At 44.9% G+C, this 21073-nt stretch overlaps 1 protein-coding gene across 6 annotated transcripts in view; it reads right to left on the reverse strand.

Annotated features, from left to right (window-relative positions):
* Window positions 1-21073, reverse strand: part of LOC119181417 (myb-related protein B) — a 239557-nt gene that overhangs the window by 60826 nt on the left and 157658 nt on the right. For all 6 annotated transcript variants that reach the window (XM_075882958.1, XM_075882957.1, XM_075882954.1 and 3 more), the window contains 2 exons: window positions 16283-16405; window positions 6102-6229 (listed from right to left, as the gene is read on the reverse strand). In XM_075882958.1, the coding sequence (XP_075739073.1) occupies window positions 6102-6229; window positions 16283-16405 (251 nt within the window). The remainder of the gene's footprint in view (window positions 1-6101; window positions 6230-16282; window positions 16406-21073) is intronic.

Consider the following 21073-nt stretch of genomic DNA (forward strand, 5'->3'; position numbering starts at 1 on the left):
TGACCGGCTTTGAGAAGCTGCCGATTTTCGTAATAGGCAAAAGTGCATCCCCTCGCTGCTTTAAGGGGAAGAGGCAGCTCCCAGTCAAGTACGTAGCCAATCGCAAAGCCTGGATGACCAGGGAGATTTTTTCAAAATGGCTTTGCGAATGGGACGAGAAGCTGGCAAAGGCGAACCGCAAGGTGTGCCTTGTTCTGGATAACTGCACCACCCACCCTACCGCTGCCGTGCTTCAAAACATCGAGCTGCTGTTTCTTCCTGCCAACTGCACAGCAAAAATACAGCCGCTTTACCAAGGCGTGATTATGTCGCTGAAGGCAGGTTATTGCAAGCGTGTGATAGACAAGCTCCTGCTCAACATGAGGATGAAGCGAGACACCGATGTTGACTTGTACGCTGCACTCGAAATGCTTCAGGCGGCGCGGATGAGTGTGACAGCGACCACGATCGCAAACTGCTTTCGACACGCCCCATTTGCCGCCGCACCAGACGCCAGCGATGAGCCATCAGACGAGCCCACTGTGCCGAAAGGTTTTGCCACATCAGACGAAGTCGCTGCATCATGGACGGCACTTCGTGACGCCGGTGTCGTGCCTGACAACGAGTCGTTTTGCGACTATGTGAGTGTGGACTCAGAAGTGGTGGCAACGGAGCAGCTCCTTAATGACGATATTGTGCGCGCTGTCAGTGATCGTAACGAAACCAGTGACGATGACTCTGTCGACAAACAGGAGACAAACGTGCCGACGGCGTCGGAGGCATTAAACGCGGTGGACGTACTGCGCCGCTACTTCGGCGCTCACGAGGGCGGCGAAGATGACTTGAACATTGCGGCCGCAGCTGAGCGAGCCATCGTTCGCATCAGAAAGATGCATCAACGTCCAATTACGGACTTCTTTGCAGCTAAGCCTGCCTGAAATGCAAGCTGTGTATTTTGAAGTGCATTAAAACAGGTGCATGACTTTTTCCTTTTTATTTGGGAATGCGGTTATTTTGTTGCATACCACCGTGCGGCGGGATGCTATTTCGGCTGCTATTTTTTGGGGGTAAGTACAGTGCATAATATTTGCGGTAAATGGCCGTTACGGCTATAACGAAATATTGGTTATAACGAGCAAATAGCGGCGGCCCTCCAATTTCGTTATAACGAGGTTTAACTGTATAGTGTCGAGTTTTGCAGGAAGAAATACTGAATGAAAGAACTCATTTAGGTATGTTGACTTTGCTTTGTCGTTCGTTACGATTTGGTTATTTGCAAATAGTTTCTGGAATGCCCAGATCACTTGATCCACATCCCTTTAAATACTTCCAAAAAGCCTCAAGGTTGGTTTTCAACCTTTCATTAAGTCCCTTGAAATAATTTTTTTTTGCAATCTTAGTAGTGAGCTTGTAATGAAGCGTTATTGGTGCCAGTCTCTCATGATGAGGCTTGCTCCATATGATGGTAGACTATTCCAGTATGCTATTGATGATGGGAAAACAGTTTTTATGGATGTCATTGTGACTTTCAGGCAGCCGTTTTCTCTTGTTGTGGTTAGTTCTTGAGGAGTGTCTGAGGGGTTGAAGGAGATGTTCTCTTCCGGATATTTTATAATGGTCATTAAACAGATCATACAGACATTTCAGTTTGGAAATTATTCTGCATTGATGAAGACAACAAAGCTCAGCTTTTTTGCGCAGAGAATAATGCCGGTATGCCGAGAATAATTTGAAAACCCAAATCGGACTGCTAATTTTTGAACTCACTCAATTTTTTTGACGAGATATTCGTGATGGCGACTCCAAATTATGCCGGCATATTCAAGTGCTGGTCTAATTAGTGTCTTATATGCAGTTAGTTTACCCTCAAGAGGTGCGTCCCTTAGTCTTCTCTTGACAAACGACAGCTTTCTTTGCGCTTTTGCACAAATAGTCGCTATATGTGGTTCCCAACTGATATTGGATGTATTTTACTTCGTTACTTTTGGCAATTTCCGAATTTCCTAATTTGTATGTGAAATTAAGAGGCTTTTTCTTGTTTGTAAAATTTATGGCTACCATTGTCCTTGCGTTCAGCGTCATTCCCCATTCTGAGCGCCATGCCTGAATTTTTCGTAGCAAATGATTAAGGTGAAGCTGGTCCTCAATGTCACTTACCGTCGTGTATACGCCGCAGTCATCTGCGAAGAGCCTTAGTTGAATAGATGGGTCGACGCAAAAAAAAATGTAATTAATATAGATAAGAAATAGAATTGGCGCTAATACGGATCCCCGTGGTACGCCTGACAAGACGTCTAGGCTGCTTGAGATATTGTTGTTCACGGAAATGAATTGTTTGCGATTTTTTAAGTATGACATTACCCACTGAATAACTTTATGTTCAATACTAATTGCTTGCATTTTCATTATGAGGTCATCGTGGGAACGACGTCAAAGGCTTTTGAAAAGTCTCAGAAAAACGGCATCTGTTTGTCCTGTTGTGTTGAGTGTATTTCGCGTAATAAACACACTCACATAATAAGCGCATCCCCAACTTCAGTCAACAAAGTCTGGATTTTTCTTTTCCCCGAGTAATAAACGCACCCACTCATTCGTCTGCTGCAGTCCCGCTAATCGAGACCTGGCGCCTCCTTGACCGTTGCATCTCTTTCGTTTTTTATTATGTCAACTTTCTCGGCTACCTCGCCTTGCTCCCCCCTCTCGCCCACTGCCATGCGCCCTGTGCACGGCATGTACCCAATCTTCCTGATCTATGCCCAATCTATGCTCCAAAGCGGGGTTCACGAACAGTGCGAGTGTAGAAACATCGCATCTGACAAGCACAGAGCGAGAGCAGGTCACGAAACTTCCCGTGCCAACCGATGGTCACTTTCTGCAGATACGAAACTTTAAGGCCCAACCACATGCTTGGAATTTTCGAGCGACGACGACAGGATTTGCTGTCGCTATGGCTGTTTCAAAGGGCCATTCGTCACCATCCCGTCGCAGATTTCCGGAAAGGCAGAAAAAATCATTTGTTGCCCAGAAAATATCGTGACTATTTCCGGAACATGGTCCCCGATTCTCACTTTGGTTGCAAGCCAGGCGACCACCGTACTTTGTCGTTAATCTTGTTATTGACAGTTTGTTTTGATGCTTCGGTGGTAGCTTGCAGCAATGTTGGTTGCTTGCTTGCTTCAATGTCAACGACGGCGGCGCGGTCGTCAAGCGAGGTTGCCACGAAGTTGGCTAAGTGCTTCATGGCATCATAGTGCACGCTTTTGGGCGCCCTTCGAGATCCAAGCAGATACTACTGTTGCAGTTCAACGATTGCAAGAAAAGATATCCTTGAAATGCTTTTATGGCGTGCAAGGGCGGCACGGGAACAGCTTGCAGAAGATAGCGCCTTCAACCCCAGAGGATGAGTGAAGTGTAACAAAGACGCGTAGTGACCTAACTTTATTTGTATTACCGCATTTTTTTAGCATTACCGCATCTCATATTGAAAATATTTTGATAAAATTTTCTTCGCATTGTAAACGCACCCCTAACTTTGCTCCGATTTTTCGAGAAAAAAGTGCGTTCATTATGCGAGTAAATATGGTAGTACCGTATTTACTCGATTCTACCGCGCCTTCGATTGTAACGCGCACCCGATTTCCACCGCGAAAAAAAAAAAAATGCAAGACATCGATTGCAACGCACACCCATTTTTCTCGCCGGCCCGCACGATCACACCACTCGAAAAAACGACTTCTTCGGGAGCGTATTCCATTTAAACATGAGGTACGGGCGAAGCTTGTGCCCATCTGACGTGTAACAGAGCTTTCCGTCACGGTAGTTTTACCATGAACCGATGTCAGCACGCGAACTTGCTTCGCCCCCTTCTTCTCGACAGTTGTGGTGCCAGGCATGTCGAAGTACAGAGGCGTCTGATGGGCATTCCCGATTTGCCCAAGCAGGTAGCCGTTGTTGCGCCGCAAGTTTAGGACGAACCTCTGAAAACTGTGAAGCTTTTCATCGTACTCTTCCGCAAAACTTTTCGCATATGCATGTTCCCCTTCGGAGGGAAAAGCCTTTCCTCTAAATAAAGTTAGTTAGCCAGCACCTGCTCGCTTTAAACTGGCTCTGCATTGGACCTTTTTCCAAGACTAATTGCATAGCCCGCACTTGGAGCAGTTCTGTCGTCACGGACCGCTGTGCCGCTCGCTGCTCAAGCACATACTTGCCGAGCAGCTCTTTAATTTGAGAAAACCGACCCTGCTGTGGTCCACTGAAGCCTTTGCGTGAAGCTTTGCTGTCGAGAATCTTCTGCTTTTGTTTCCGCCAGTCCTGCACGCACGTTTCGGGAACTCCGAACGACCGCAATGCGGCCCGATTTCCGTCCGTTTCTGCACACGCCATGACTTTTCTTTTAAAAGCGGCATCGTGGTGCTATCGAGTTTTTGGAGTCGGCCCTTCCACGCCGTCGATGCTAATGCACTGCTAGATGACGAACTCCTCAGCACATGTACGAAGTGCCGCACATGGGAAACACATAGGCAGAAATGGCCGACGCGCCAAGCCGACGCACGTAGGGGGCGGCCATTTTGGATTTGCCGATGGCAATAGATTGACCATAATTTTTTCGTTCGTGCTCGATTCTAACGCGCATGCAATTTATAAGCTCGCTTAACCGGAAAAAAGGTGCGCGTTAGATTCGAGTAATTACGGTATACCATCGTGCCTAACAGTGTGCAGCTAGGCGTCTTGGACACAGGAGCGTGGGAGGGAAGAAAGAAAGGGAAAGACACTTTAGCTCTACTACACTCTCTCAGTTGTACGAGAAACGGTCCGCCCACAAATAGACCATGAAACAGCCTGATGCAATTGATGTAAAACGTCATGAGGCTTAGTGGAACAGCTCATCGCTAAACGACCACATACCATCCACAAACCAATAGTTTGATGAAGAGTTTAAACAAGAGGCTCGCTGACATGCTGCCCATATATGTTGACCACGATCACAAAAGGTGGAATTACATTTTGCCATACGTAACGTTCATTTACAATACTACAGTTCAAGAGACTACAGGTTTGACTCTTTTTCCGGTTGCTTTACAGTCGAGAAGCAATTACCATGCTGGATGCCATGCTCTTACCTGACATGACCGACATTCCTACTGATGCGAACGACTTTATCTGGCTCGCCCACGTGGCCCGAAAATTTGCACTCAAGCGAACCCGTAAAAAATAAATAAATAAAATGCATAGAATCGCAGAAGTAGAATTCTCGTCATCGCCATGTAATTTACCACCCCGGTGATCTGGTGTGGCTGTGGACTCCCGTTCGCCAAAGGGGCCGCTCGGAAAAGCTGCTACTTCGCCGCTACTTCGGTCCTCATAGAGTACTACGGCGCCTCAATGATGTCAACTACGAAGTCCTGCCTGTAGACACAGCTCGGCGATCTCGACGTTCCCAGCAGGCAGACATCGTTCATGTATCAAGGACAAAGCCACACTACCCCCAAACCACCTGACACTGCTTCATCATGCTTTTTTGTGCATGTGTGCACTTATTCTCACTTCTAATTGGCATTGAGCACAGGGACAGCAACATTTATTGAAGGGGAATAATGCTACGGGCACGAAACGTCATGCCAATGCGTGTATGTGCCATTGTGATAAAGAAGATTAGGCGTTCGTGGTGATCGGTTCAGTTCAACGTCTGGTGCTCCTGTGAACAGACGTGTTCTATCCTTATCACGTCACAATACTTTACATCAAAAAGTTGTAAAGATATGTTCATGAAATTTGAACAGTGTAGCATTTAAACAGCAAGAAGTACTTCCAACAAGTGTATCAATTTTCATCCATATCTACAAACAAGTAAAAAACTTGGTACTAGCAGCCAGGTCCCTTTAATAGAGTGAAATTTGGTGTCATCATCTACTGGGTTGCTGTCAACAAATGTTACATTTTTTGGCAATGGCCTTGACAGGGCTTGTGTACATCATTCTGAGAAATTCGTATGAATGTCCTTGTGGCTGCGTGCTACTAACGAGTGGTTGTCTACTTTCCATTTCTTAACCCTTCCGCCACCTTGCGGGTTTCCACAGAACTTATTTGCAATCATGAACATGTTCAACATACTACACACGCACCTGGTAGCTGGGGCTGGTGACTGTGGCATCATCTGCAAAAGAGAAGGGTGTGGTGCGTCGCCAGCACGCATGGGGGTCGATGTCCGCTGCATGCCTTCCAGTGGGCCCATGTGGGGCTGGTTCAGAAACTGCACGAAGAAAAGTGCAATCGAGGCTTCAACCCAAGCTAGATTACCTGCTGAGAAGACTGCTTTCAGTTATCAGGAGCTGACTCTATAATAAGCAACCACATTATTCATGTCACCTTACGTATCCGACGCTCTACCAAAAATATCGGAAAAGCTTCGAGGGCAATTCTTCTTTCAATATTCACGTCTCAATATTGGAGCTGTCACCATTATCATGCAGTTTAACGCAATATTCGGCCATGTGACGTGTGTCATTATTTAAAGAAATTGCATCCATTAGTAGAGTACTAATGTAGAGCAGGTTTCAAAATTGGTTCTTCTCACAATACCGTTTCATTGCTAAGGCTACAATATTCCCAACACTCTGGCAGCACTTCAACAATCTTCAGCTGACCAGGGTTGCGTCTGCTAGTACCTCCAATATGAGAGGTAGTGGCAATCATTGCCAGAGCTTTAATCCAATGAGAGTGCAGCAGTCTCCTTTGACATTCAGTGACGAGTGGTCAGCAGAGCTAAATGCGCTGCCAGAGCTCAACGAGAATGCAATAATAGATTCGTGCACTTGGAAACTCATCTGGACAGCAGCTGCAAAATGCATGCCACTATGCAACCTAAATTTATGCCAAACTTTCTACAGCAAGTGTGCTTAGTTTTTAGAAAGGCTTCAGCACACATAGACGGTGACGAAGGAAGAGCACACAAGACATACCACTGACTTACAACTGATACTTTATTTCTTATGGAGCATACTTCATGGATCTAGCAAGCCAATAACAGCACTCTTAGGCCAAGCACCAACAAAAGATAACGTTAGACAATAACACTCATAATTTTACACACTGCCTATGGCTTATCATCGTTCTAAAATACTACCTCCGTTTTTTGAGTGCCCCAGAAGAAGCAAGTTTATTTGTGACTATCAATTTCATATGCTTCTACATTTTACTGCACAGATCAGCCTATCCTTTTGTTTTCCGATAACTTAAGTTGTGCCTGTGAACTGCTTTTTGGCAGTGACATTTAGAAGCTTGCTCCATCAGAAATAAAATATAAGTTGTAGTTCAGCTCTTGTCTTGTGTGCTCTTCTTCCCCGTCTATGTGAACTGTAGCCTTTCATGATGCAATAACAACCTGCTCACTAAGCCATCCACATGCGTGCTTTGAACGAAATTGTTTGTGCTGCCACGCATTCCCGAAACGTGTGCTGCGGATGTCTCTCCATTGTTGTCTTTGCTGCATCACAAAGTGGCGCTAGTTGTTGCTAGCACATCTTACCATGCTTCTTTGATCATTTTTTCATGCGCCGATCACAAAGTTTTCTTCCATGCGCTCACACACGCAGCTCACTTACGCTACGGACGTGTGCACCTGTTGCTCTGGCACAAGGAAATTGAATGGTGATTCTTCCGATGTGGAATATTTTTTGAAGTACCAAATCAGAATCTCGTTCATTGGATTTCAGTTCGTCAAACGAAGATTTGCTTATCAGTTCAAATTTGGATGATAATGAAGAAGCAACATCTTGAAAGCGTGTGCAGCAAGACGTTCTGGATCGTACCAAAGGTGACCCAGTGTTTAGTGTTAGAGCAGACACGTTTTTTGAACAAAAAGTACTCGCGTGTGATTATTTCTGTATGTCAGTGAGCGATGTTTAATCAGTGAGAAATGTTTAATACAATGCGTAATACTCATAAAAAATTGTATAGGTGTTTTTCTTTAGGATTTTCCTTGAAGCAGCTATGAATAAACCACATTACGTAACACAAATGATTTTTTGTTGCTTTACAATCATGCAAAAAAAAAAAAGTTTCATTCTTTACCTGAAATAGAATCAACTGCAAAATTTATTTTAGCAAAAAAAATTTACAGCTTTGGACTCTATTTTATGAAAAAAATTCAACCCTCAAAGGGTTCATACGGCATGGTGTGGTTTAGCGCATAGAAAACTTGGCACACAGAAGACAGTGCCTGTCCCGAGTCTTCTCTCTGTGTCCAGCTTGCTACGCACTACACCGAGCCATTGATCAACACCATCAAGCTTCAACATGAACCAGGAAGGACCACTAGAAGTAAACGAGACAGGCACAGCATGACGCTAAGAACAGCTTTTCATAGAAATGCTTATACCTGCCACAATTACAAAACCTTGCATGTACACATCAATTACAAAACCTTGCATGCACACATTCAAAACATAGAGCATACACAAGAACAGTTATTTCCAACAATAATGTTCACGCATGAATTCATGTTCGGACAAGGATATAGGATACAATCATCTGCCTTTTTTTTTTTGTATGGTGTGCTTCCAAGGCAAGCCGTGCATAATCATTCTTACTTCTGCTCAGAATCAATGCCTCAGAAAATCACAGAGCAAAGCTGCCGAGGTAGCGACAAGATGTGCTGCTTTGTCAACACTATTATTTAATTTTTTTTTCACATTCTGTTTAAGTAACTAATTTATGCAGCCTGATGTAGGTGTTGCCACAAGAGAGAGGTCTGGTATATACCACACAGACACCCTGTTTGCAGATGCCATGCTTGGTTAATAAAACATGGTTAATATACTTACATGTCAGCACACCCCATGTGCCCCCGACTTTCACTGACATTAGCAGTTTTCGGTGTTCTTCCAAAAGTTTAACTGATACAATTATCTTTCCTTTTATTGATGCCTCAGTTGAGATTCGTAAAATCGTAAGCTCATTTTACGAGAAAATCAGAAGCGTTGATAGTTACCGGTAAGAGACAGCCTCACCGCAGCGTCACTGGAGGCTTACGTCACCGCTAGTGGCTATAAGCCCAAACTGCCAAGCTTGGAAACTACCATTGTTACTCTAACCGTTCGAGCACAGCTTCGGCATGCTCGCCACGCCGCTGCTACAACCAGGAGTGGGAGATGATATAGGCTCCAACCAAAAGTTTTTAAGAGACCCGACGTTTCGAAACCGACTTGGTTCTTTCTTCAGGGGTGACTGCGTAAGCTACGTAGCAGCAGCGTCTTCAAATCACTCGAGGGGCGGCTAATGACCCCTCTCTCTGTCTTTCTCGAGCGCAGTCCGTGTGTGTACACTGGGGGAAGGGTTTCGAGAGAGCGGTTGATGTGGGCTATTCCCTGAATGTGCCACGACTCGAGTGACAACCTTCTCCTCCAGTTCGGCTCGCTTTTGAGGATGGCCGTCACTTCGAAATTTATCTTGTGGTCCAATGTCTCCGCATGTTCGGCGACTGCACTGCGCTCTTTGTACAACTTCCGCACATCGTTGGCGTGTTGCTTCAGTCGCTCCGGTAGGTTTTTCGTCTCGCCGATATATGACGCGGGGCACTCGGCACTTGGAATTTCATAAACGACACCGGGGCTCCTGTCCATTGTTGGCCGGTCTTTCGGGCGGGGGAGGACGCGGCCCAGCGTACACGAAGGCACGTGCGCGATGCGAACCCCCGTCTTCTTAAAGCTCCGCGCCAGCGTCTCGCTGGTTCCCTGAACGTATGGAACCGGTACGCATTTTGGGGGGCTGCCAATTAAGGTTGAATAGGGTTCCCTAATCCTCTGTTGCTCTGCACGGCGGGTGGCAGCTCGAATGAAGTTTTTTGGATATCCGTTTTTTCTGAGGTCAGCAATTACGCGGGCCTCTTCTTTCTTTCGCTCTGTGTCATTAGAGCATAAGTTCCTGGCTCTCTCGAGTAGCGTGGTCACAACCGAGGCCTTGTGGCAGGCGGGGTGGGAAGAGTCGAATCGAAGGTAGCGGCTAGTGTGCGTTGGCTCCTTATGAATGAAGAACTCCAGGCCATTGCGCTTTCTTGCCACCTGGACGTCAAGAAAGGGCAGGCACTGGTCGCTCTCATACTCGGTCGTGAATTGTAGGGCTGGGTGCACGGAATTCAGGTGTTGTCTGAAGTTTTCAACTTCAGACGTCTTAATGACGCAAAAACAATCGTACATATAACGCAGAAAAAGCTTGGGTCGCGGCGAAAAGAAGCTGAGTGCTTTTTCTTCTATGTACTCCATGGTCAGGTGTGCCATCGTGACGGATATGGAAGCTCCCGTCACGGTTCCGCGTTTCTGCCTGAAAATAGTTCCTTTGTAGGAGAAGTACGTGCTGGAGAGGCAGAACTCCACTAGATGACAGAGCTCGTCAACCGCCAAAGGAGTCCTTTCACTCAGGCTTGCGTCCTCCTCAAGCGCAGAACGGGCAGCGTAGACAGCTAAGGGAACTGGCACGTTGGTAAACAATGACACGACGTCAAATGAGACCATGCTCTCGTCATCACCGATGCTCACAGCTGACGCTAGCTGCACGAAGTGGCTGGCGTCACAGATATGAGTTGGTGTCCCCCGGGTTAGTGGGGCGAAAATTTGGTGTAGGAAATTTGAAAGGGCTCGGCATGGGGAGGAAGTGAAGTCTACAATCGGTCGCAAGGGAACGTCTGACTTGTGAATTTTTGGTAGTCCATAAAAACTCGGAGCGGATCCGTTACGGCAGATTAGTCGCAGGTAAAGTGTTCTGAGATCCAGGTATTGCTTGAAAATTTCCGCGAGTAGCTTGTTTAGCTGTGTCTGGGTTTGTTTCGTTGGGTCCTTTACTAGCTGCTTGTATGTGTCCCCGCTGTCCAACACCACGGTCGAATTGCCCTTGTCGGCGGGCAAGATAACAATGCTTCGGTCCCGTCGGAGTTTCCGAAGTGCCTGGTTTTCCTCCGTGGTCAGATTATTTTTCCTTTGTAACTGCAATTTCGAAAAGATCCCAATCGATTTCAACCTAATTTCTTCCCAGGCGCACAGCCTCACGCTTTGGATGGCTTCCTCTACAGCCGCGACAAGTTTCGGTAGACGGGGCGTCGTTGACATGTTATAGTCATGTCCCTTTGCCAGGACAGAGGTTTCCCGATCAGTGAGTGTATGAGATGAAAGATTGGTGACAAACCTGGAATTTTCGGTGCTTGGGGTGGCACTCCGGTCCAACAGGTAGGAGAGTTTCTTATCCTGAGTGGTCCGGTGCTTTTTTGCCGTCGATGCCGCAACAGAGTCCGCGAACACGTCAACCGCAGACATCAACTCCGGGATGCGGTGCTCAAGTTGACGCTTGGCGAAGAACAGGTCCAAGTCTTTTTTCCTTAGAGAATGCGGGCGTTGATCAGTCGTTGTTTGGCTCTCGTGACGACCTGCAAGCCCTCAGGGGTCGGGACAGGTCGTTTTAGGCGCAGGCTTTGAGGAACGACTTTCCTTTCTTTGCAGGTGCGGCTGAAGTTGAGATGAGTCTTGAAGACTGACATGCTTTCCTTAATGCGTATGTAGCGCTTTACGAGCTGCATTGTATGGTGTCCAAAGTCTTGACTGATTGACTCGAATGTAAACATTTGACAGAAGTCTGTCTGGTTGGGTATGAAACTGAGAGATGATATGGGCTCCAACCAAAAGTTTTTAAGAGACCTGACGTTTCGGAACCGACTTGGTTCCTTCTTCAGGGGTGACTGCGTAGGCTACGTAGCAGCAGCGTCTTCAAAGCACTCGCGGGGTGGCTAATAACCCCCCCCCCTTCTCTCTCTCTCTCGTTTTGCCGTGGAGCGCAGTCCGTGTGAATACACTAGGGGAAGGGTTCCGAGAGAGCGGTTGATAATACCGGCTGTTCCCTGAATGTGCCACGACTCGAGTAACAACCTTCTCCTCCAGTTCAGCTCGCTTTCGAGGATGGCCGTCGCTTCGAAATTTATCTTGTGGTCCAATGTCTCCACATGTTCGGCGACTGCGCTGCGCTCTTTGTAGAACTTCTGCACATCGTTGGCGTGTTGCTTCAGTTGTTCTGGTAGGTTTTTCGTCTCACCGATATATGACATGGGGCGCTCGGCGCACGGAATTTCGTAAACGACACCGGGGCTCCTGTCCACTGTTGGCCAGTCTTTCGGGCGGGGGAGGAGGCAGCTACATGGAAGGCCGAGACTTGTCCATGCGTATGAGTGCTATCACACTGAAAAAACCGCGTATTCAAAGAAAAAAAAAGAGAAAAAGCACTCAAGGTCAGGGGGCGTACGTGACTTTTTTTCTTTCTCCATGCTATCCCTCTCTGCTTAGCTTCCAGTGCTTTCGTCAGGAAAAGAGAAGAGAGAATGCAATTGCAGCATGCAACATATCTTTTTAACTCCACTCGTACAGGACGGATTCTAAATATTTTTGTGGCAGTGAATTCGTGCAACAATAATCTTCTTAGTGAATCCATTGTGTGGCTACTTGAAACAGTGTTGCAGGGCCCTTCTAAATAAACATACCATATTTACTCCATTCCACCGCGCCGGTAGCCGTTGCTGTGCCGCAAGTTTAGGACGAACCTCTGAAAACTGTGAAGCTTTTCTTCGTACTCCTCCAGCAACTTTTGGCATATGCCCGTTCACCTTCGGAGGGAAAAGCCTTTCTTCTTCATAAAGTTAGTTAGCCAGCACCTGCTCACTTTAAACTGGCTCCGCGTTAAGACCTTTTTCTAAGACTAATTGCATAGCCCACACTTGGAGCAGCTCTGTCGTCACGGGCCGCTGTGCCGCTCGCTGCTCAAGCACATACTCGCCGAGCAGTTCTTCAATTTGCGGAAACCTACCCTGCTATGGTCTACTGAAGCCTTTGCGTGAAGCTTTACTGTCGACAATCTTCTGCTTTTGTTTCCGCCAGTCCCGCAAGCACGTTTCGGGAACTCCGAACGACCGCGATGCGGCCCAATTTTCATCCGTTTCTGCACACGCGATGACTTTTATTTTAAAAGTGACATTGTGGTGCACTAGAGTTTTTGGAGCCGGCCCTCGCGTGCCGTCGATGCTAACGCACTACAAGAAAACGAACTCCTCAGCACACGTACGAAGTGCTGCACATGGGAAACACATAGGCAGAAATGGCTGACGCGCCATGCTGACGCACGTAGTGGGCGGCCATTTTCGAAATGCCGATGGCAATAGAATGGCCGTATTCATTTTTTTTCGTACTTGATTCTAACGCGCATGCGATTTATGAACTCGCTTAACCGGGAAAAAGATGCGCGTTAGATTAGAGTAATTACGGTATTATCCATAGATCACTTCACAGGAGTGGAAGTGGACTTCAGTATTTTGGAGCAGCTCAGGAAGGAATAATGCTGTTTTGGAGCAGCTTTGGCACAGTAAAAGAAGAGTTACTTGAAGCAGCTTTCTAAAGTCAAACGTCATCATCAATCAACATTATTGCTGGTGAAAAAAAAAAAATTCCAATAATATTCACTAAACATTCAGTATTAATGAGGTTACCAAACTTACCACCTGCGTGCACGTGTGAGTGCATGCGTGTGTGAGAGAGAGATACAAAACATGCCCATTTTATACTCAACCTGAAAGAAAAAAAATATATTCTGGGTGGTAGAAACACAGAACTATTTCTTTACGCGGACGTATCTACAACAAGGAATCTCGCTATATATAGCCTTCGCAGTGTTGTACCTGATGTGTGAAACGGAGTAGAGATAATCGTGGTGCACTTCACTTGGCGGAAGTTTGTTATCATGATGCTAATTGAACGCACTACTCTCTTCATCTGTGCTCAGTCTGAAGCCAAGTGGGGACCAGTCACTCACACAGCGAATCCGTGTGCACGGTACAGCAAACCGCCCGACAGCGTAGGTGACAAACTGCACGCAACTAGCCAGGAGATCTGAGTGCACGCGACTGGTCCGTGTTTCAATGAAACTGTCAGTTGTCACTCAATATCATCGCGGTAGAGAAGCACACATAAGTATCGCAGAAAACCGATAGTGTTCGTTCTGTCGCTATTTCAATCGCTGCGTATCCCGGACACTGTAATAGTTTTGAAATGCTCCTTATTTGGCGTCACCACTGCACGTGATAAAATATTTATGGGAGAGTGCCAGCTCCGTATGATCTTTTCTGCACTCTGGAAAAAAGGAAAAACAGACTTTCTGGTAGACACTTTGAGCGCCATATGCTGTCATACTGTATTCATTTATCGATGGTGATGGGGCACCTCAGTAGATGCACAATCGAACTTGTAAACTCAGACTGCCCTTTCGCGCTTGATTGTGCCATGTTCCTGGCTGGTACAAACCATCGAGGTTTCAATGTACTACTTACTCCTGTTGGTGCCACCACTTTTGCGGGGAAATTACAGCAATAACATCAATGAGAGCCACACGAATGAGCCGAATTACAACGTAATCAAAGTCCATTGAATATGAATTCGGCCATGTGCTTGGTGCAGCCAACGCTCAGTGCTGCTCGGTCAATGGTAATAATCGGCTAGATTTGACGGTTTACACTTCCAATTGACAATTATCGCGGAAATGGTCATTTATACGCAGCCTGGAGCAACAGGTCAGATTGGTGCAGAATGGCGCAAGTCGCGCAGCACTTACACCTCTGCTTCATCATATTTTGAAGTTAAGAAGTTTGTTATGCTGACTTATATGATCTAAGTATAATAAATTTCAAAACGTTAAGTATTTTTCAGGTTATCACTTTCATCCTCCCGAAAGTCGTATCCTGCTACTATGCAAAGTTGTTCAGACTTTCTTTGAAAGAAAAAAAAAAAGGCATTTGCATAACAGCTTTATTTCATTAAAAAAATATTGTGAACCTTAGTTCAGTCATGATAAATATGCTTATTTCTCTTCATATGTCGTATATGCTATTCAAATTCGATTCGAAACTGTTTGACCAAAATGACTATTTGGTTCGAATTCGCTTCAAACCTAGAATCTACTATTCGCACAAGCCTACTTTTTATGCTTCTTAAAATTGTACATTCCCCCAGAATTTTTAAATGTCAAATAAAATTCGTTTGTGTGTGACGGTAACAAAGAAATGACTCACTACACGCTCCTTCATTGCCAAATCGTCTATTTCGTGGCAAGGAACGCCTGGAAACCGTACGAGTAGGTGTGTGTGAAAATTAAAACTTTCGAATAATGAATCAAATAACTACCTATTCAATTTTCTACTCAAATAGAATAGTACATATTCGAAATACTACAAAGTGTTCCAATAGTTTTCGAACAGATTTTCAATAATCAGCACCGAAGGAAGAACACCAAAACAAAGAAGCTTTGCAACTGCTACACACCGTGTTTCTCCTTCCCATCACCGAGTTACCGATATGCAAACAGCCTCAGTTCTTATGAGACTGCCAACACTACTTTTATTAACAGAAGAAGATGTTTTACCTAAACACTGCACTCTAACTCAGACTTGACCATGCTGCAGCAGCATCGCATTACATTTTTTGTACGCACCTTCTAAGTGAGTTCGAGACCACTACTGCATTCAGCTTTATGAATAACAGAAGAACGAATTATGTTTTCATAAATTTCTCCTTCACATAAAAATTTCAACACCGATGTTTACAAGCTTTTTACGTTTCCAAATTGTTTTGTTTTTCATCTCAATTTCGTTCAATGAGGGCAACAATCGACTACTGTAGTCCCTGCATAAACGAGTTCCGTTATCAAAACTGAGGTACTTCAAATAGACCAAAAACAGTTTTTTCTTCTTGCATTTGCTCCACATGGCAAATACTTTTTTTTTTATTTAATTAGAAGTGCTGTGAAGTGTCAGGGCTTTCTTAAAAATGTTACTCTAATTACTCGAAAACTATACCAATCTTATTAGTTTTTTCTTTACGTTTGATTCGGTATCATCACAATACAATTCATATTCGATTCAGTTTCAAAATGCATTATTCACACACCCCTACAAAAAAAAAAACAAAAAAAAAACAGGTATGGCACAAGGAGTATGGGGACGACTAGAAGAAACAAACTGACAGATACGGGCGCCCGTGTCTGTAAGTTCGTTTCTTCACTGCATTCCTGAACTCTTTGTGCCATGCCTGTTTTTTCAAAGTATAAACCAAATAGCTCAACAACAACAAGCCCTGTTGATCCTCCAGATGAGTCTTCGAGGTTTCTGGGCTCTCAGTGAACGAGGCAAATCAACGTCAAGTCTATCCCAGTATTATCCAGCAGTGCTGGTTTTTCCTCTAGGTAAGTGCAGGGCCTGCTTCAACAAACACTTGGCTCACACACACACCTGAGATGGTGAAAAGGGCAGCGGCTTGCGAGGTGTCACCAAGTCAGGACGCCAACGTGTCCCGGGGGCTTCGCGCAGAGCTGGACGGAAACCAGGCTCCTCAGACACTGGTCGCAGGGAAACCTGCATCAACAGGGCAGTAAAATGAGAAAGGCAGCTTCTTGGTGCCAAGCCTGTTTTCTTGTGTCCCTTTTTCCGTTTTTTTGTCTCTTCCTTTACCTAGTTATTTCATTGAAGCTTGTAGTGCATGCTCGAGACAAAACAAGTTACATTGTCTAACAAAGGCAATACTTGTTTTTACCTAGTGTATGCGCTAGATTAGTCGAACCGCGCTACAATGTACGCCGCTTCAATGAAATTTCCACTACAACAAAAAATTCTCAGTTCCCCCTCAGCGGTCCATAGGAGTCGATGCATAAATATTCTCGCCGCAGTGAACACTTTTTGTTCTGGCGTCCCGCTTCAATAAAATTTGACAATGCAATTCCAGGCTCAGATATTTAATGCTATGTAGTAAACACAATCCTTAACATTTTGATGCATTTTTAGAGCTTGGAAATACGTCGACCAAGTCTAAAACTAGCATTGGCACCACCAGAAACCGCCGCTGTTTACCACGAATGGGACTGCCCTGCCATTGGCCCTGCTTTTGCCACTGGCTTGTGCTGAGTCACAGACGATCCGAGTCTGAAGCTCAGTCACCCAGTTCAAGTTTCCTTCATGCAGCTGCTGGGTGCAATCGCGGAATGATGCCTTTTCCGATGTCGATGCCTATCATTCTGTTCGCGCTTGCCCAGTTTGATAACTAATCAGAGTGGCTGTTCGTCCGCATTATCAACAAAATCAACCAGCCGCGAGTGATAGATGATAAGATTAGCATAAAATAAGGCAAAAGTCACCGCTCCACGATACCTGGCCTACATCTTAGCGGTGTCGGATACACTTTGACAGCGCACAGCTGCTGGTGTTAATGTGTTAATGCAACTTTATATTCGTTTATGAAAGCAGTTGTGGGCATGGTTTCAGCGTGTTTTTAACCATGGCGTCGCTATGCATGAGTGAGAATCTCGTTGTGATGCTGCTGGCAATAAATAGGAAGCAGCCCACACTTTTTGAATTTTGTGAATAAAAGTTATATTGTTTTGCTAGCTCAGATCAGCTATATTTTTTCGATTTGACTACAGCAAAATTTTTTCCGCCCCCTGTCAGTTTCGTTGTAGCAGGGTTCGGCTGTGCCAACATACCCAAATCTATGCGAGTTCTAGTACTTTGATGATCATGATCTGGGGGGTTTAACGTCTCAAAACCACCATATAATTATGAGAAACGCCAATGTAGAGGGCTCTGAAAATTTCGACCACCTGGGGTTTTTTAATGAGTTCTAATACTTTCTCTTTCTGCTTTTATCATTTTTTTCCCCCTTTTTTCCTCTGTTTCGTGCTTGGTTTTCTTTTTTTTTTTATTGCTATATGGCTTTTTCATGGGTTACACCAAGCACAATAGCTGTTTTTTTTTTGCTTTTGCTGATGATGATAAGTGATCACGGTGACCAAATAACAAGATGACGCACTTAATATGCTACATACGGAGTGCCAAGCAATGGCAACAGCATACTACAGAATAAAACAGCCCATGACAGTCCGGCACTCTAACGTGCTCCGCACTTCAGGGTTTTTACAAGCTCACTGATGTGTGATTGGGTTGAAGCCATTGGAGCAGGTTCTCAGAGAAGCACACACTCTGTAAATAACAAGACAATGAGTCTTTTGGTGAATTTTCATTCACTTCTTTGGTCATGTTCACTAATGCTGGAGCCCCAATGATTCTGACATTTTTACGATGACTGAGAATAAAGCTAATTATTAACACCCCTCCAGCCTGCATAGGATTAGAGCTCCTTTGCTAGTGGCTAATAAAATTGAATTCAATAACCTCAACTCATGCTATTTAATTACTGAAAGTTTTGAAATACAGTCAAACCCCTTTATGAGAGACACTGACATAAAAGACAAACGGGTATAAGATACACCAGTGTGTCTACAGTAAAATACCAAGAAAATGCATACAAGGTACCCTGCTTATAAGAGACATCTCGTATGAAAGAGAAGCACTGTCGTCCGGAAGATGCCTTTCATAAAGGAGTTTGACTAATATCAGCAAGGGTGGAAGCAAGTTTCAGTATTTTGGAGCAGGTCAGGGAGCAGGAATAATGCCATATTGGAGCAGCTTTGGAACGGTGAAAGGGGTATTTTGGAGCAGCTAGCGATCATAAAAATGTGGGCTTTGTAACTATGGAAGTTAGTTTTGGAGCAATTTCCTAGGCCAAACATATTTGTTCACTAAAATTGGTACTTCGTGAAGACACAGAAAACTCCAATAACGGTATATGCTACCGTGATCATCACAGCTTATGAAACAATAACCAAGAAAAAGCAAGAGATAAAAAATGCTTTGCATAGCTACTCTTGACTACTGTAAAATTCAGAGCATGCACCCCTTCATCTTCAGTGCTAATTTTGCATCTTCCCACCGCCCTTTTTTCGTACCCCGATCGTGAACCTGTACATGCAACAGTAGCCTAAGTGAATCCCATTCAATCGTACTTAGCAAGCTGAATTCTAAGTGCTTGCGAATGAAATTTCTTGCCAGAATATTTTATTTCCACATAATGATTGCATCGTGAACTTTGTGCAAGACAGCCATGACAATTTTCAGGGTTTAGTGAGCCGAAGCATGGCCTTCGAGGTCTGCATTTCAAGATGATAGCTATGATGACGTGGGCCAAAATAAGACCTCGAAGATCTGCACTTTTTTTTTTTTTCTTCAAGCCCCTTGCAATCACGTTTGTAGTGGTTCCGGGTCATTTTTGTTCCTGTAATGGGTCATGCCATAAAGGACAGCGAGAATAAATATGCTGTGTTGTTTTGGTCATTTGGTTTCCCACTGCGCAGAGCGTAAGTGCACAGTGATGTTTCCTGACACAAAAGCAGTGATGTGATTGGCTGAGGCCATTTTTGAGCAGGTTTTCATAACGGCAAAAAGCACCTTTTGGAGCAGAAAAATGGCTTTTGGAGTGGCCGAAAAAGTATTTAGGAGAAGAGAAAAAAGATTTTGGAGTTGCCAAAAGTATATTTCGGAGTGAGAAAAAAAGAAAGGCTTGAAGCAGAGAATACAGCTGTTGGACACACTAAAGAGTCATTGCCAAATGGAAAACCTGAATTAGTGACAACTAAAACAGCTGAAAAAAGGGTAACTACGATGAATTCCATAACATTTCAAGCACGCACAGCTCGGACTACTTAAAGCGTAACTGCGTATAGTGCAGCACCGGCTATAGAGCAGACTTCCCATACAACAGTTTATAATCCCATAAAACTCCATGTATACGCATCTTGCACAGTGCCCAAGATGGAAGACCGGTTGTAATGCAGCTTATAATGCGGATGACTGTGCTTCTCAATGGAGGTATGCCTGCAGGGGAGAGACAGCAATGAAGGCACCATGAAGAAGGGGTGGAGGCGGAACAAACGAGTTGGACTGCATCATGAAGTTCAACTGGGCGCGGTGACTGCGCGGACCATCTTTATTGGTGGGTGTGAATTGGTGGCGGTGGCTGCATCTCGGGGCACGCAAGAGCAGCCGTGATATGGCGTTCTCTAGCTGCCATAGTTGTGAAAAGCAACAGCGGGAAAGCGCTTTCCTTATCTTTTTTTTCTATTTACTTTTTCATTACTATCGAGATGGTTTTCTTTTTTTTTTTTTCTTCTGGACACCAAACCTTTCGTTTAGCTTCTCTCTTTACTCATTCGCTACTGCACCTATTACTCAAATTGTTCAATTTGAACGATGCACTTCCAAGTTTAAATTTTTGCGTGCTCTCAGAGTTTTGCCGGCACTTAACGCCATCTAGGCAAGGCAGTAGGAAACTCACTAGATCTGCGATGTTTTGGCTATTCTTTTGCTTTAAGAAAGTTTCCCCTCTCGCTTGAAGTTTCGGATCGTTGTGGTGCGAGCGTGCCGGTCATGACGTCGTTTTCTTGTGTGGACATTCCTGAAAGACGTGTTTCTCACAAAGCTAGCACGCCAACAGCAGATTTTGAAGACAAAATCAGCAGTAGTGAGCGCAGAGACAGGGTGTCTACCAATTTACTCTTTCAAAATTCCCTGACTTTTCCAAGTTTCTCATGATGATTTGAAGCAAATTCCATGACCCTTATGTCTGCTTGGAAAACTCTGTGCAATGGAAACAGACCCTTGAGTGATAAAAAAAAAAAAATCAGGCGCTCCTAACCACAAGTGCTGAGCACATGCAGTAACATATATATATATATATATATATATATATATATATATATATATATTATAATAAAGAACTGTGACAGTCAGAACTGTTATTTGAAACTAGGTAGGAGCGTAGGCCTAGCCAGCGAAAACAGCGATAACGTCCGGCGCGAGAGTCTCGTGCTTACCACTGACGATGTGTTTTCCGAGCTATGCATGACCCAGTACACTCATCATTACATATTTCCCCCTTGCTGAAGACGGAGCCAAGTAGGTGTTCTAAGGTGTCCTGAGAACAAGTGGTTCGTGATACGGTTTGAGACGATCCACGTGTACGATTTCGCGTCCTCGGCGACGCAGGTCCGGAGCAGGCGTGAGGGGTTCGATGAGGTAGTTGACAGCGGAAGTTTTCTCTATGACGCGATAAGGCCCATGGTATCTGCTGACGAACTTTGTAGATGTACCAGGAGCAGCAGCGGGAGGCACCCACAGCGAAACAAGAGAGTTGGG

This window comes from Rhipicephalus microplus, unplaced genomic scaffold (assembly GCF_043290135.1).
Source record: "Rhipicephalus microplus isolate Deutch F79 unplaced genomic scaffold, USDA_Rmic scaffold_14, whole genome shotgun sequence".
Lineage (NCBI taxonomy): Eukaryota > Metazoa > Arthropoda > Arachnida > Ixodida > Ixodidae > Rhipicephalus > Rhipicephalus microplus.